General features: G+C 47.3%; 1 protein-coding gene across 1 annotated transcript in view; it reads left to right on the plus strand.

The window, feature by feature from the left end:
- The window catches only part of LOC144733868 (uncharacterized), a 210,360-nt gene that overhangs the window by 103,406 nt on the left and 91,562 nt on the right, over window positions 1-15,392 (plus strand). The window contains exon 26 of the mRNA XM_078615876.1: window positions 3,962-4,334. Within this exon, the coding sequence (XP_078472002.1) occupies window positions 3,962-4,334 (373 nt within the window). The remainder of the gene's footprint in view (window positions 1-3,961; window positions 4,335-15,392) is intronic.

Raw genomic sequence — 15,392 nt, forward strand, 5'->3', positions numbered from 1 at the left:
AACTACAGCAGTAGACAGCATAATCGGAATATTTATTTATACCGGAGACAAATTTAGGTGGAAGAAAGTAGTGACAGCAGATGCATCGGTTTCAGCAGCAGACACAGCAGTTACGGCAGACTCAACAACAGCAGACATAGTCGCTACATCAGACAGAGCAGCTACAGCAGACATAGACGTTAAAGCAAACAAAGTAGCTACGGCGAACACAGCTTCTACGGTAGACAGCAGCTACAGAAGACACAGGAGCTACGGCAGACACGGCAGCTACGGCAGACACAGCAGCTACAGCACCATGATATCCGGAATCAGAAGAATAATCGGAATCTGTATTTACACCGGAGAAATCTGATTAACTTTTAAGCTCTTTTTCACAGATTGTCCACTTAAAACCACTCAGGGCCCCGTCCCTTGCTGCAGAACGTCAGGCTCCAATCTTGTTTCCACCAGTACTCTGTGGAGTTGGTGTATTGAAGTTAATGATATTTGAGGACCTTTTGTCCAGTATAAAAGAGCTCCGACGAGGTGCAGAAGAAGAGGAAGGTGTATGTGTTCTCCTGCTACAGTACCCCCTCATTAATTATATCTTCATCACCTGTGTCTCTTGCTACAGCACCCTCTCACTAATTATCTCTTCATCACCTGTGTCTCTTGCTACAGCACCCTCATTAACTTGGCTTTTGTGATCAGGACACAAAAGCAAAGTTAATAATCCACTCATGCTGGTAGGAACCTCCTGGTTACACCAGCCCACAGGGGATTATTGTGTCCGTCATGCAGGGAGGGGCTGGGTGGGGAGGGAGGGGCTAGGTGGGGTGAGGAGGGTGGGGCTAGGTGGGGTGGGGAGGGTGGGGCTGGGTGGGGGGAGGGTGTGGCTGGGTGGGAGTAGGAGGGGTGGGGCTGGGTGGGGAGGGGCTGGTCACCCCGTGGTGCCCTTATAAAACTCAACGTTTAACCTAGTCACGCCGGCTTGTGCCCGCCCTCAGTCGGCCATATTTGCGGAATACACCACGCCGCCGTTGACCGAGCAACCCAACGTTCCTACCAGCTCCCTCCGCAGGAATGTGCTTTAATAACATTTTGTAACTTTTTTTTGTTACTGGGTAGTAAGAGTTATTTCCTAATTGCTTATGCCTCAAAAGTGCAGAAAATGGCTATTATTCCCCACAAAGCTTTTGTGACTAAGACAGTGATATTTTGAAATTTACTTATTTTCAATGAGACAACGTGTACATTTGTGTCATTCCTTTACATAAAGTCCAAGTCACAAAAGCAAACTTTTAGGCATAAGCAATATCCCTTCACCACCTGTTTTCTCTTGCTACAGCACCCTCATTAATTACCCCTTCACCACCTTTTTCTCCGGATTTTAGGCGTCCTGCCACCTGTGCTCTTAATTAACCATGTTCGCTTTCTAATTTCTCTCAGCACCTGTGTTCTATTTCATAAATATTTAGTAGCGCTGTGTAACGTTTCTTATCCATTTAAACCCCTACACCAGAGATAGCAGCCTTCGTATGGCTTTGTCTCACCACCAGTGTTAGACCATAGACCATCACCCAAAGGTGTACAGTACAAAGACAATGCAAGTATCAGAGCATTTATAGGTCTGGTTGAGCAGCTATATATATGGGAAAGTTTTTACCAATACTATCAAAGTATGGAAACAAAGTAATAATAGGCTTTATTTCCTTTCTGTCAATACAATGGGAGGTGTTAAGATTGCAACAAAGCTCTTTGGAGATGTACATTTTGTGTAAGTAGAACCTTTGAATTCTAATACAACATTTTACAGTTCTGAGCGTAACAACCGTTCCTCTTGTAATTACTACTGCTGTCAGTCATCCCCGATGGTTTCCACCTAGTTGTTTCACGATCAGTCATCCCCATGTCGTCCACCTTGGTCGACGATTACGGTAGTTCCCGAGCAAGTGCCCCAACCGCGCGCCTTACTCTTATATACCCACTCGGCCCCGCCCCTATTGGATATAGCCCCCCCCCACACTACTATAACACGTGTGTTCTTAATTGAATAATGAGTACAGTACCTTCTGGCCACCTGCCTCTAATTATCTCAATATATACCTTCTAGCACTTTTTCTGTACAGTCCCCTACAAAATGTTCAAACACCAAATGAGATGCTTTTTCCCGGCATCGAGTCTGCATTAAACACGCACACTTGTGGCAAAACATACATACCAACAAATATGCTCTGATAATTACATATGTATTGTCTTTGAACCTGGTGTAGGACAATCGGTTTCAAAGACAGTGCGTATATTATCACATCACGTTTGTTTGCACGTTTTTCTACAGGTATGTGGGGTTAATGCAGTCTCGATGATGCCTTGAAATGAGATGGTATCTCTTTGGTGTTTGAACATCTTAACACAACTCCTGTTTTATTGACAGAAAAGGTATAAAGCCTATTCTTATTTTTTTTTCATTATGAATTTAAAAGAGTTTCCCCACTGGCCGTGCTGGTTATTCAATTTAGGGGAAATAAATCAAACTGTAATCTCATATTCCTGCCGCGCATGTGCACTCTCTAGCCTACAACCGGCACATTCTATTCATGCGGGCATGCAATCATACAACGGACTTTTTTTCAGTCACAAATCAAGTAGCCTTATAGGTCGTGAAACACCGATGGTGTACAGGCTCGAGCGAGACTTCCAAACTCTCTCCTCTCTTACTCCAGGAGCTCCACAATGCTGGGAGCTGATGCCACCACCACCACCAATCCTCACCCCATCCCTGCCTTGTCATTCGGACAGGGACAGCGAACGTGTTTGCCTCCACATTTAGATTCAATGTCACGCATTTAGACTATTTCGATTTTTTGGCTGCAGTTTATTAATTTCCATGTGATCGATGATGATGATAAGCCACTTCGATAGTCCCGAGTACCAGTAGAAGCATAAGCAAATCCCCATTTTTCTGTATCTGCACGTAAATTAAATCAATTGTGAGTTTTGTGCACGGTACCGATAAAATGCTTCTCTCTTGTCACCTGATAAAATCCGGTTTTGGCGGCTGTTACACGAATGTGAGGGATCACGTGGAGGGCACGGTGAGGGCGTTTAGACGTAGGGGGTCCACGTACGGCACAAAGGACCATGCCCAGGAACATGATTACTAACCAAAGGCGCCCGAGGATGAAAGGCAAAATGGGACTGGGTGAAACATGCACGAGATACAGATCAGTGCCAAAAAGTAAGGGGAGAGATTGGGGGTATATCTTTTTAAAAATATATATTTCAGATTAATTCGATTATTTGGCTGCTGCTGTAAATTTCCACTTGATGATGATAAACCACTTCGTTGAGCTGCTATCATTTGTGATAATGTTCTGATGCTGTGCCCCTAACTGGACATCTGTTAGAATAGAGCTTTATAGCTCATCGGATTCCTCCTGCAGTAAAAATACAGATTCTGAAGGTGGTGGTTATCAACACCACCACCACCACCACAGAAAAATCTGTTACCACGAGCCGCGCATGAGAGAGCGTGAGCATGGTGGGTGGGTGAGTGAGGGGTCAGTGGGTCGGTGGATGCATGTGAGGAAGTTGGTTGGTGGGTAAATGTGTGGGTGGGTGACTGAGTGGGTGGTAGGTGGGTGATTGAGTGGGTAGTGGTTGGGTGGGTGAGTGAGTGGATGGGTGGGTGAGTGGATGGGTGGGTACGCGTGTGAGTGAGTGGATCGGTAGGTGCGTGTGTGGGGAAGTTGGTGGGTCGGTGAGTAAGTCGGTGGATGGGTGTGTGAGTGGGTGAAGTGGGTGGATGTTGAGTAAACTTCAGTTTAATTGTTTATTTGCACTGTAAGTTCATCGATAAAATCGGACATTACAATAATCATCAACTCGAGAAATGTATATGTACCTTGAATTTATTGTGCTGTTTTGCGGGGAAAAAAATAACTGTCGCGTATTGAAGCTACATCGCTGCGTTTTGTTTCAGCGCTGGAGGAATCTACTTTGAAAACTGCGCAACAGTCAGAGTCACGAACAGCAACTTTGAGTCGAACACAGGGAGAGAAGCGGTCTATTTTAATTCCTATTACATACAGCGTGACCTCTATTTGGTCGACAATGTATTCACATCCAATGTTATGGATTTGAGTTCTTCAAAATCGCTTATCACCATAATAGTCGGTTATATGGCGGAGAACATTGCCTTCAGCCTGTCTGGAAATGAGTTTCAAAACAACGCGGGGACATCCATTGTGTCGATTACTTGCAGCTATAGATTGTGTACCGTTGGGTCAAGGCAGGGAGTTACCAACAACAATTTTCAACAGAACGTTTGTCCACACACTGGAGCCGTTGTAAAGGTACGATTCATGTGTTATTTATTGTTGTTCGATAACATGTTTATCTTGAAGGTGAAGTGGTCTCATTGAACACTTTAGAAGTGTAGCTGTCACCGTTGCGGTTGTCACAATAACATTCGGTTATATGAACCTTATGGTGGGACCCCGGGGATCCGAATAAACGAAAGTCAAAATCGTCCCACCGCCCACATAAACGCCGCGACCCACTTGAAATCAATCCTCTCGTTCTTTACCAAGCACCCGTCGTTGCCAAAATTGCCGTAGTCATAAACAAAACTTTTAAACTTAGATTATCGTATCGTGTACAGCTCGTCGAGAGGAATAGATTGCCGTATCGTTCGCCTTCAACAGACATAAAATGACGTCTGCTGATTGTTGTGTTTAGTTTGTCGGTTGGCCACGTACGGTGCGAAAGAAGTTCAACACACACACACATATGGGTGAAATGACAGCGTGTACGGTGAACCCCTCATAACGGCGGTAAATGGTTCCACGAAACCGGTCGTTAAGTGATTTGGTCGTTAATGGAGTATCGGAAATACACGTTAAAGGCTTAATTTGTTCCAATAGCATCGAAAGTTACCATTTTTCCACTCAAAAAATAACTTTGCGGGGTCCACTTTCTGCCCTGCTTCCTCACACCCTTCTCTCTCCCCCCCTGCAGCCAATCTCTCCAGTGCTACCGCGGTGGTCCACTTTACTCCAGTGACCCGGGTGCTGCTGTGGGGTCCACTTTCTGCCCCGCCTCCTCCCCCCCTCTTCTCTCTCCCCCTACTGCCGAGGCATATATAATCTCGTGCCATCGCAGATCTCTTTCTTGCTGTGGTTGTCCCACCTGATGACGATTGCTTGTGTTGCGATCGAAACGTCGTGATCTATTATATTTCTATCTACGTGACTTTACCGAAAGAACCAAAGAGTATGGGTTCCTGCAGTCACGAAAGCTTAAAATCAAGATTGCACCGCCTCTACGGGGAGGGTTTCCACACAACTATTGGATCTTTTAACATAATGGGAGACAAGAAGGCTCACCTGATCGAGTCTTTCACCTTTCTGTAGAGATGCCGCGACACTCACATCTGCTGCTGTCACTTCTCTTAACTCTAAACGGATCTTGTTTAGGGCCAGCCTAGCTCTAATCTCATAGAGAATAAGATTGCTCCGATTTGAACTTGATAATTTAGACAAGATTCTCTTACAATCACACTTAGAATTAACAGATAAAACGTCCACATCTGATTGGGACCATGTAGATAACATGACAGTTTTGATAAATCTACTTCGATGTCAACCAAATGTAAAGTTAACTTGATTGCTAAATTCAACCTCCTGTCAAAAGAGAAGCCAGAGCCACACGCTAAAAAGTTAGATGTTAACAAGATTGTCATCAATCATAGTAACATCTCAATTTCTAACAGCCTAAAATCGGTACTAGCTAAAGGGTTGGATTTCACAGTCACCCCTAAACACACCCAGTGGATGTTATCATTGCCCAGGTCGACGTAGCCCTCAAAGGCTTGGGACACATCCCAGCAGACGTTGCTAGATCTGACATCGTTGCTATCCTCAAAAACGCTAAGAAACCTGTTAGCAACATCAGCAAGGACGAGCGTTTTGAACTCTCCAAATTAAAAAAACAGAGATGACATAGTCATCTTCTCAGTCGACAAGGGCAATGCCACTGTCATCATGGATAAAACCACTTACAACAACAAAATTCAGAACCTTCTTAATGATGGCAGCTATACCAAAATCAACAGAGATCCCACCAACCGCCTAGCTACAAAAACAACAATATCATCACTATATTCTTAGGTTTTTTCGGTAAAGGCACGTAGGTAAAAAAACATTAAAAAGTAAAATAAAATAAAAATCACGACGTTTCGGAGGCAACACAAGTTTCCGTCTTCAGGTGGTACCGTCACAGCCACGACGGTACCACCTTTACCGAAAAAACCTAAGAATATGAATCATTGCAGTCACGAAAGCTTCAAATCTAGAATGTCATCACTAATTCAACTTCTCTTATCGATTCGAACAAGCATCGCTCTCTAAAACCTTCGGCTGCTAGATCACCCAGATTTTATGGCCTTCCAAAGATCCACAAAGAAAGTACCCTGCTCCGTCCTATCGTCTCCACCATTAACTCACCCACCTACAAACTGGCCAATTTCTGTCTGAGACCTACTTCCTTTCACGGGCAAGACCAACTCAGCTGTACTTAGTGCTGCCGCGGTGGTCCACTTTACTCCAGTGACCCGGGGCTGCTGCGGGGTCCACTTTCTGCCCTGCTTCCTCCCCTCCCCCTTCTCTCTCCGCCCCCCTGCAGCCGATCTCTCCAGTGCTGCCGCGGTGGTCCACTTTACTCCAGTGGCCCGGGTGCTGCTGCGGGGTCCACTTTCTGCTCCACCTCCTCTCCCCCCCTTCTCTCTCCCCCCCTACTGCCGAGTGCTATATAATCTCGTGCCATGGCAGATCTCTCACCCACTTCAGCAGTTTTTTCTTGCTGTGGTTGTCCCACCTGATGACGATTGCGATCAAAACGTCGTGATCTATTATTTTTCTACCTACGTGACTTTTACCGAAAGAACCAAAGACTATGGATTCCTGCAGTCATGAAAGCTTCAAATCAAGATTAAACAATGGATATTAATGCATAAAAATACTAACAACATTATATACACATGTTCAAATAATCATGGTTAATCAATGCATTTGTAGTGTTGTGGATTCTGGAGACGTCGGAGACGGATCTTGGAGGCAACACTATTTATTAACACAATACTTGGCAGTACAACCCGGCACAATCAGGGCAACGGCCCTTCTATCACCACTGCCTGGGGAGGTACTGCCTCCGGGCTAACGTGCCCCAATACGGGACCACAACTCTGGGTCCTCCGGATATGGGTGCCTAGGGGACCCGGCCCTTACAAGGACATCGGGCCAGGGGTTCCAAGGGTCTCACCACTGAGCCACACAGAGTTCCGGCCCTGACAAGGGCAGCGGGGCTAGGGGTCCCAGGGTCCTATCTAGCTGGTCTTCTTGCTTCTGTCTTCAACTGGCCCCGAACCTGTGGAGAGGTCCGGCTTTTATACACCTCTCAATGGAGGGGCGGGGTCCCGGGGGATCCTAGCACACCCCGCAGCCCCCACCAATTGGGAGGGGTCGCGGGGGATCCCAGAACACCCCGCAGCCCCCTCCCATCGAGAGGGGTCCCGGGGGATCCCAGGAGACAGCCCGCTCCTGCTCCGGGGCTAGGGATATTGCGACTGCTCCTGCTGGACTGCGTCTGCCCCTACAGGTAAGTGTACACAGTCGCTACACATAGCCCATTCACGCCCCTACACATTCATTATTATTTACTGTACCTACAACAGCCCGTCGTTAGCAGGGGATTGGTCAGTAAGCAAACACATTGGGCTCTGGACCACCCCTGTTAATGACTAATTGCTTAACGATGAGCCTCGTAGAGCCCAATGTGTAGTGTATAGTATAATGTGTATTGTAGTGTTTAGTAGTGTATAGTGTCATGTATATTGTCGTGTATAGTAGTGTATAGTGTAGTGTATAGTATTGTATAGTGTAATGTATATTGTAGTGCATATTAGTGTATAGTAGTGTAGAGTGAAAGTTGGCCAGATGGCTGCTCTATTCGTAACACGTACTATAGCGCTGCATGGTCAGCCATAAAGATAGGGGCAATACTATTGCACAGAAAAAACAATAGCCAAAAGTTCCCGGCGTGTGACACAGTACCGTTGTTCGGCTGGAGACAGCACTCTGCTGTCATATGCTACGACTTGAGACAGAACAGCGCCAATTCCGGTGTTGTTCGAGTCCGTATCAGGGACGAATGGCAAGGAAAAGTCGAGGTAGCAGAGGGAAGGGGCGTTCACCAAGCCATCCCGGAGCACAACAAATGTGGTGTCCTCCTCCCCCCAATGGAACATTTGACCCTTTGCCGTGAGGGCGTGGAGAGGTTTGGCGATAGTGGCGAACCCAGTGACAAAATGGCGGTAATAGGATGCAAATCCAATGAAACTCTGCACCTCCCCCACCGACGTGGGGGTCGGCCAAGTACGAACACATGTGGTTTTGTCCAGGTCCATCGCTATCCCTGATTTATTGACTGTGGCCAAGATACCGAACCGATTTTTGGAGCAGGTGACACTTCTGCGGTTTAAATTTTAGATTTGCTGCACACATCTTAAGAAAGACAGCACGTTACCATTCCAGATGTTGTTTAAACGTACGGCTAAAAACGATAACATCATCCAGATATATCAGGCACGAGTCCCACTGGAGGCCCACTGGAACTAGTTCCATCAATCACTGGAACGTAGCTGGAGTGGAGTGAAGACCCATTGGAAGCCGATTAAATTCAAACAAGCTTTGTGGTTTTCGAAACGCTGTCTTGGACTTAGAGGATTCATCTAAGTGCAACTGCCAAAAGCCGGATAGGAGGTCAAGAGTCGAAAAATAATGTGATCCTGCTAAAGCATCCAGGGAATCGTCCATCCGAGGAAGAGGGTACGCGTCAGCCACAGAGATCTTATTAAGCTTACGGAAGTCAAAACAGAAGCGCAAATTACCATCCTGCATTTTAACAAGAACAATCGGGGCATCCCACGGGCTGGCGGATGGCGAGATAATATCGGCGGCCAACATTTCATCAACCGCCAACCATACGTGTTATTTTTCCATAGTGCTCAGTCGGTAGTGGTTCTGCCGGATGGGAGCGGCGTCGCCCGTATTGATGTGGTGACTCAAAAGCGTAGTGCGGCCGATGTCAATTTTTCCCTTGCTAAACACATCGGAGAATTCATGCAAAAGTGCCCTCAACTCTCCCCTCTGGGACTCGGACAATTACGAATTTTCGGAACACTGCGTATCCATCCACTTTTCATCAGAAACCTGCTGCTGCTTCGTATTCAACGCGACCCCCATACCGCCAAACGATGTTTCCTTCGCGAAGCGCGAGCAATGTGTGGGCTAGCACGGTGCCCTCCTGAATGACAGATGTGTCCAACCCTGCATTCCGGACCCAAATGAACTGTTCCTGGTCATTGGATACCAGAGTCTGGGTCCCCTCCAAAGTCAACCCACGAATGGCTGTGTTTGAGGGTTGTTGCATATGTTAGGTCTTGAAAAATAAAATAAAAATATAAAAAATTCAATGAAAATGTAACAATGTGTAATTTAACAAAACTATGTTAATGACTGCAGTTATTCAAATTATGCATTTATGCCAATTGGGCTCTGCTTCTTTGTCTAGGGTGTATTAACAATCGTGATAATTATGAGAGAAAGGTGTCATTGTATGAAGTTATGCAAGTGTATGTAATTATGCTAATTAGGTTTGACTTCGTTGTCGAGGGTTGCATTATCAACAGGGTCAACAGGGTCTCTCTCTCCCACCACCCGTGGCCTCGTAACCCCTGACCGCGTGTACCACGCGCCTTGCGTCTGACATTTGACCCCGCCATACCCCCCCGCCTCCCTCCCGTTCATCCTCCCCGCTGATAGGGATTTAAAATTAGTGTGTGCGATAACGAGACACAGAGCAGCAGCCAATGCGGTGCCCACGGTTCACACGTGGGCCCCCCTTCCCTATCCCCCATAGTCCCCCCTCCCTGCCCACCCATCACAGTCCCCCTACCTGCCCACCAAATCGCGTCGCTTATTTGACTGAACAAGGACAAAGGTTCCCCGTGTAGTCTTTACCAGACTGTTAGGGCAAGTGATGTTAACGAGCACCTATGAAAGTCGGCAAGGCACACGAGGGGGTGGGTGGCCAGTACCAGGCCCGGCCGCCTTTGTCTTCCCAGTGCTGATGTTTACACAACGCAACGAATACTCATTTAAGGCCGAGTCGACTTAGGGGGTAGCCCGGGACCGGTTCAATTACTCGCCACTAAAATTGGCCGTGAGCCGAAATCGAACTCTGGTCGCAGAGTTCGTTGTGCTGTGCTCCCTCTCTTGGACTGAACGACCGCCCCCCAATTCCCCCCCCCCACTTCTACCCCCCCCCCCCCCACTGCCCCTCTCTTTGTCACGACACAAGCGGCAGAGCCTCTCTTTTACTGATTATGTCTTTGTTTTATGTCAGGTCTCATTCAGATCTCACCGCAGGAAACAGTTATTATAATTAAGATTATTATGCATGAACTTAGGAAGGCACCACTCAGACTCTTCTGTGTTAAGCAACTTTAATATCTAAAAAAAATAACATTCTAACATGCGAACTCTTTTGCTAGGAATGTCAACACAGTAATCCTGGAGATGTCCTCATCATTGATCCGTACATTTAACTTTCAATGGTTACGTTTGTTAAACTGGGTCACAGAACCATCGGTTAATTCCTCAGAGTAAAGCGACCATACACGGCGACAGGAAAAAGTCCTTACAAATGAATGTGACAATATTCATACAAACAGTAATAAAGAGACATGTGAATAAGGCAAAAGTAGTTGCATCAATGAATTCATTGGTACAGTTATACAATTAACGAAAATAAATTACTAAAATACTTGTAAACGAACGTATCCACGTAACTCAATGGTCTTCAATGCATTTCACGATCAGGTAATATTTAATGCACCCACTTTAGGTGACCACCCTTTCTGAAACACAAAGATAACTTTCGGAGCAATCGTATTAGTCCCAATATGTGCGTTATGTGTGTGTGGGTGTATTGTCTTCTTGCTCAAATTTTTGCGTTAAGCAGACGCCGAGGTGGGGCATCCCTTGTTCTGAAAATGCCTTGATTCCCTACTGGGTGATGAGTCATGCGTATGTGTGTGGGCGTGTCATACACATGGCGCTCACTCTCTCTCTCTCTTGTTTAGAACTTTTACCGTTGTTAAAAAGAAAACTTCCCGTTTTAATGTCCATGTTTTATGGCGGCATTTGGCCTCCCCTTGCACCGGGGTTTTCACTACATTTCATGGCTTATCTCGAGCTGCCTTCTTCGGGGACGTGCGGTCAGGGGAGGCAGGGGAAGCAGAGCCTCACCTGTCATATACGCCAATGAAAAGAGCTGTTACGAAAAACATATTTTCCACTGATTTGTGTTATAAATGTAATTTTTGTATGATTACTATCATTACAGAGACATAGAAACAGGCACTTGCTTATTGCCCACGCTCCATCCAGTTTCTGAGGGGTTGCGCAGTCAGAGGGGAGGCTGAGCTCGTCGTTGCCTCACCTCTCGTTTACCTGTATTTGCAGCGGAGCTCCGCAAATTTGGCGATTTTGACTATCAAAATTATTGGAATCATACAGAAATGACATAACACAGATTAGTGGAAGAATACTCTCTGGTTCTTTCGGAAAAGTCACGTAGATAGAAAATAATAATAAAAGAAAACACGACGTTTCGGTCGCAACACAAGCGTCCGTCTTCCGTTGAGAAAATGATCTGCTGTTGTGGCTTCAAATAGGCACAGGGGGGGAGGGGGGAAGTAGTTTTGTCGAGTCGTGCCTGTAGGAGTTCACGGGGGAGAGGGGAGAGGGTTTGTGGCGTGCAGGGAAGGGTGGAGCTGGATAAATTAGCAAGTAAAGGAGCTCAAATTAGTAAAACACACGGGTGGGTGAGTGAAAATCATAGCAGTTAAAACTTGGCGCGGTTTATCACATCCTTCCAATGATTGCTCAATCTGAATCCATCTCTCGATTAAAGTTTTGCCTGTGTTTGTATATCTGGATGGCTTCATGAACAAATCTCTGATGGTGGCCTGAGGGTTTGCAGAGCACCTCGGAGCAAACAATGTCATGTGTGCACACATGACATCGTTTTCTCCGAGACCACGACTGGACAAAACTCCTTCCCCCCCCCCTTCCCCGACCTTCCCCTGCCTACAGTATATGAAGCCACAACAGTAGATTATTTTTTCACCTGAAGACGGACGCTTGTGTTGCGACCCAAACGTCGTGTTTTCTTTTATTACTTTTTCTATATACGTGACTTTACCGAAAGAACCAGAGAGTATGGATTCCTGCAGTCACGAAAGCTTCAAATATAGTGGAATAATCTTAATTTTCAATTTATTTTGAATTTTTCGTAACAGATATTTTAATTGGAGAATAACAGGTGAGGCTGTGCCTCCCCTGCCTCGCCTCACCGCACGTCACTGGCCTTCTTGTGTGGCTTGTGAAAGGCAGAATTACTCTTAATATAAATTTTGGAAAGGGGGCATGTATACAATAGGGTCCTAGGAGAATTCCTCCCGCAGTCGCCGCCTGGTCTAGTGGCTTGCGCAATCATTAAGGAATCAACATTTGCGCGCCGGGGGGAATCTTTACGGTCTTACTCGCAAGCGCTTGTACAGTAGCGTTGGCCTACACAGTCGAGTCGGAGAAGGCAAAAAGGCCATTCGACGGCCCAATGGTAACTCAAGGCAACCTTCATTGATCAAAAATTTGAGGGGCATCTTCCCCAAGAAGTCAGTCCTGAGCAAGCAAGGAACAGCAAGGGATGTTGATACAAGAACTGGTCCTGTCAATTTGGTATCTCCAATACACACCTCCGCTGTTATTTTTCCAATGATGCCCAATGAGCCGCCATTTGATGCAAAGCATGGAACCCCAACGGGACATAGGGTATGACATGTAGGGGGCAGAATGTAAAAAATCAGCTCGGAAAAGATTGTCGCGGATGCACCAGTGTCGACGAGCATTCTGATTTCAACCCCCTCTATCAATCCGATAACAGCGGATGAACCTGCGGTCGTGGCAACCACTCTATGGGCCAACTCCGACCACTGACCCGGTCAGAGCGGCCAGTCAGCCCGAGCAAATTCCAAACACTCATGCACCGACACACGACGGGAATGAAAACCGACCAAACGTGATGAGTGAGGTGGATTCAGGGGCCGAGTGTGTGATGTGTCGCGGCTCACCTTCGGGGTATAGTATAGTGGAGGATGGTCGGGTGGATGACGGCGGTGGTCCAGGGAGGCGTCGTCGCGGCATGCGGCAGCCCGACCAGACGTGTCCCGGCAGGCCGTAGATGTAGCACACGACGAGCCCGCTCCCAGGACGAGGAGAGGTCTTTTGCCGTCGAGGTTTATCCCGTCGCACCATGCTGTCCCCCCGCCAGCCTCCACGTTGGGTCGAAGCGCAGGTTTGGACGGGCTCCACATCTTCGGGTGTATCACGTGCCTCACGAGGCGCGGTACATGCCGCCAACCCCTTATGTCATTGCAGAGCAGGTGCGCCTGGATGCATCTTGCAATCTTGAGAGAAGACAAGTCGTCTTCGTCAATGGCCGGCAGGATGATGTTGAGGTCCTTTGCCAACGTCAACACTCTCTCGAGGACCAGCGAGTCGACTCCGTCGTGGTCCATCTTTGGGAAGGCAGCCTTTCCTCGCGTCAATAGTGCACTATGGAAGGCAAGGGGCGTCTCGGCCTCCCCTCTCCTCCTCGCAGCGAACTTATGGCAAACGTTTGATGGCGGTTCGTAGATTGCCACCATTTGATCAAAGGCTTGTTGTAGCGTGGCCCTCTCTGATGGCAGGATGGTGAGAAACACCGCCAAAGCATCGTCGTCGAGCGCGGCGTGCAACGCTCTCATCTGGAACCAGTGCTTGAAGACCACCCAGTCGCCTCTGGCGGCAAAAAATTACTTAACAAAAGGTTGACGTCGCCTGAGGGATGGAATCTCAACAGAAGGACGGGGCGCAGTCTCAGATTTGGCGGGCTCTCCATCCAGCTCCACAAACAAAATGGCGGCCGCCTGTGCGGGCTGTGCCACGGAGCTTTTCCGCTGGCGGGAAATGGCGACGGGATGCTCGACCCCGTGGTCGAGCTCAGTGACCAACACTTCCATGGCTTCGAGGAGTTCAGGGAGGCAGGTGTGGAATGTGCGGCGCTCTCTCCCTGATATCGGTGAGCTGTCGCTGAGATGGTTGTCGCGATGCTCCACCAACGGCTCCTCACTCCCTTTCTCTGGGGTCGCTATCCCCGGGGCTGTCTGAGGAATAATGCCTTCATCGTCCTCATCGTCCGACGTCTTGGTATGTAGTCTAAATCGCATAAGCATAACCTAACTCAGCTATCTTACTAACAAAATAATGTTTGGCCACTTCCGATACCAGTTTTAGTGAGTTCAACTGAGTCGCAGACGTTGACTTGAAGGCAACACATTTATTTCACTCCAACACACGGGGTAACTTCCCCTTAACAGAATTACAGCCTATGGTGGTGACTACCAGGCTAACTACACTAATTACAACAGCTCGGGTCCAGGTCCAAGTGTTGGAGACTCGTTGAACGGAGAACGTTCACGAAGGTTTCTTCAGGATGAACAACAACAACCCTGGTCCCTCTTGGGTCCCAGCTTATATTATCTTTGACATGGCTGGCTCCGCTCTTGGCCACAACTTCCAGAATCCTCGAGCAGAATCTGGACCCCAACCAAGTGACCCCCCCTAGCCCCCACTTGGGGCCTCTTTGTAGACTTAACTGGTCACGTGTCCTCTCGGGTCAACCAGAGTACCATGGCCTTTAGTAACCTCATTCCGACGGCCGGCATTCCCACACCCTGTCATGTAGGGTTGGCATTGCACTCCAAGCGTGGTGCCATCCAGCACTATCAATCAGCGCTCACCGGGCCCCTCTAGGGCCGGGACTACACCCGCACCCTTGTGGTATCCACAATGTCGTTACACCGCACGCCGTGCCTCTCTAGGGCCAGCACTGCACAGTGGCATCCTGCGATGTCATTTTCATCGGTACAGTAAATATGAATTCATGCTTTGATTAAGCATGTTTCTTTTAATATCATGTATTTATAATGTTGTTAGTATCTCTATGCATACATACCGATTGTTTCAATATTATAAAGGAAGTTTTTTGGTTGAAAAATGGTAACTTCCATGGTATTTGATTAAATTAAGACTTTCACGTGTATTTCATATACTCGCTTAACGACCAAATCACTTAACAACCGGTTTCGTGGAACAAATTACCATCACCGTCGTTAAGAGTGGTTCTACTGTATTACTACTACTACAGGGAGTCCGTGGAAAATAAAACAAATGTATAATAACATCCTC

The sequence above is a fragment of the Lampetra planeri genome, chromosome 48 (assembly GCF_965212315.1).
Source record: "Lampetra planeri chromosome 48, kcLamPlan1.2.h2, whole genome shotgun sequence".
NCBI lineage: Eukaryota > Metazoa > Chordata > Hyperoartia > Petromyzontiformes > Petromyzontidae > Lampetra > Lampetra planeri.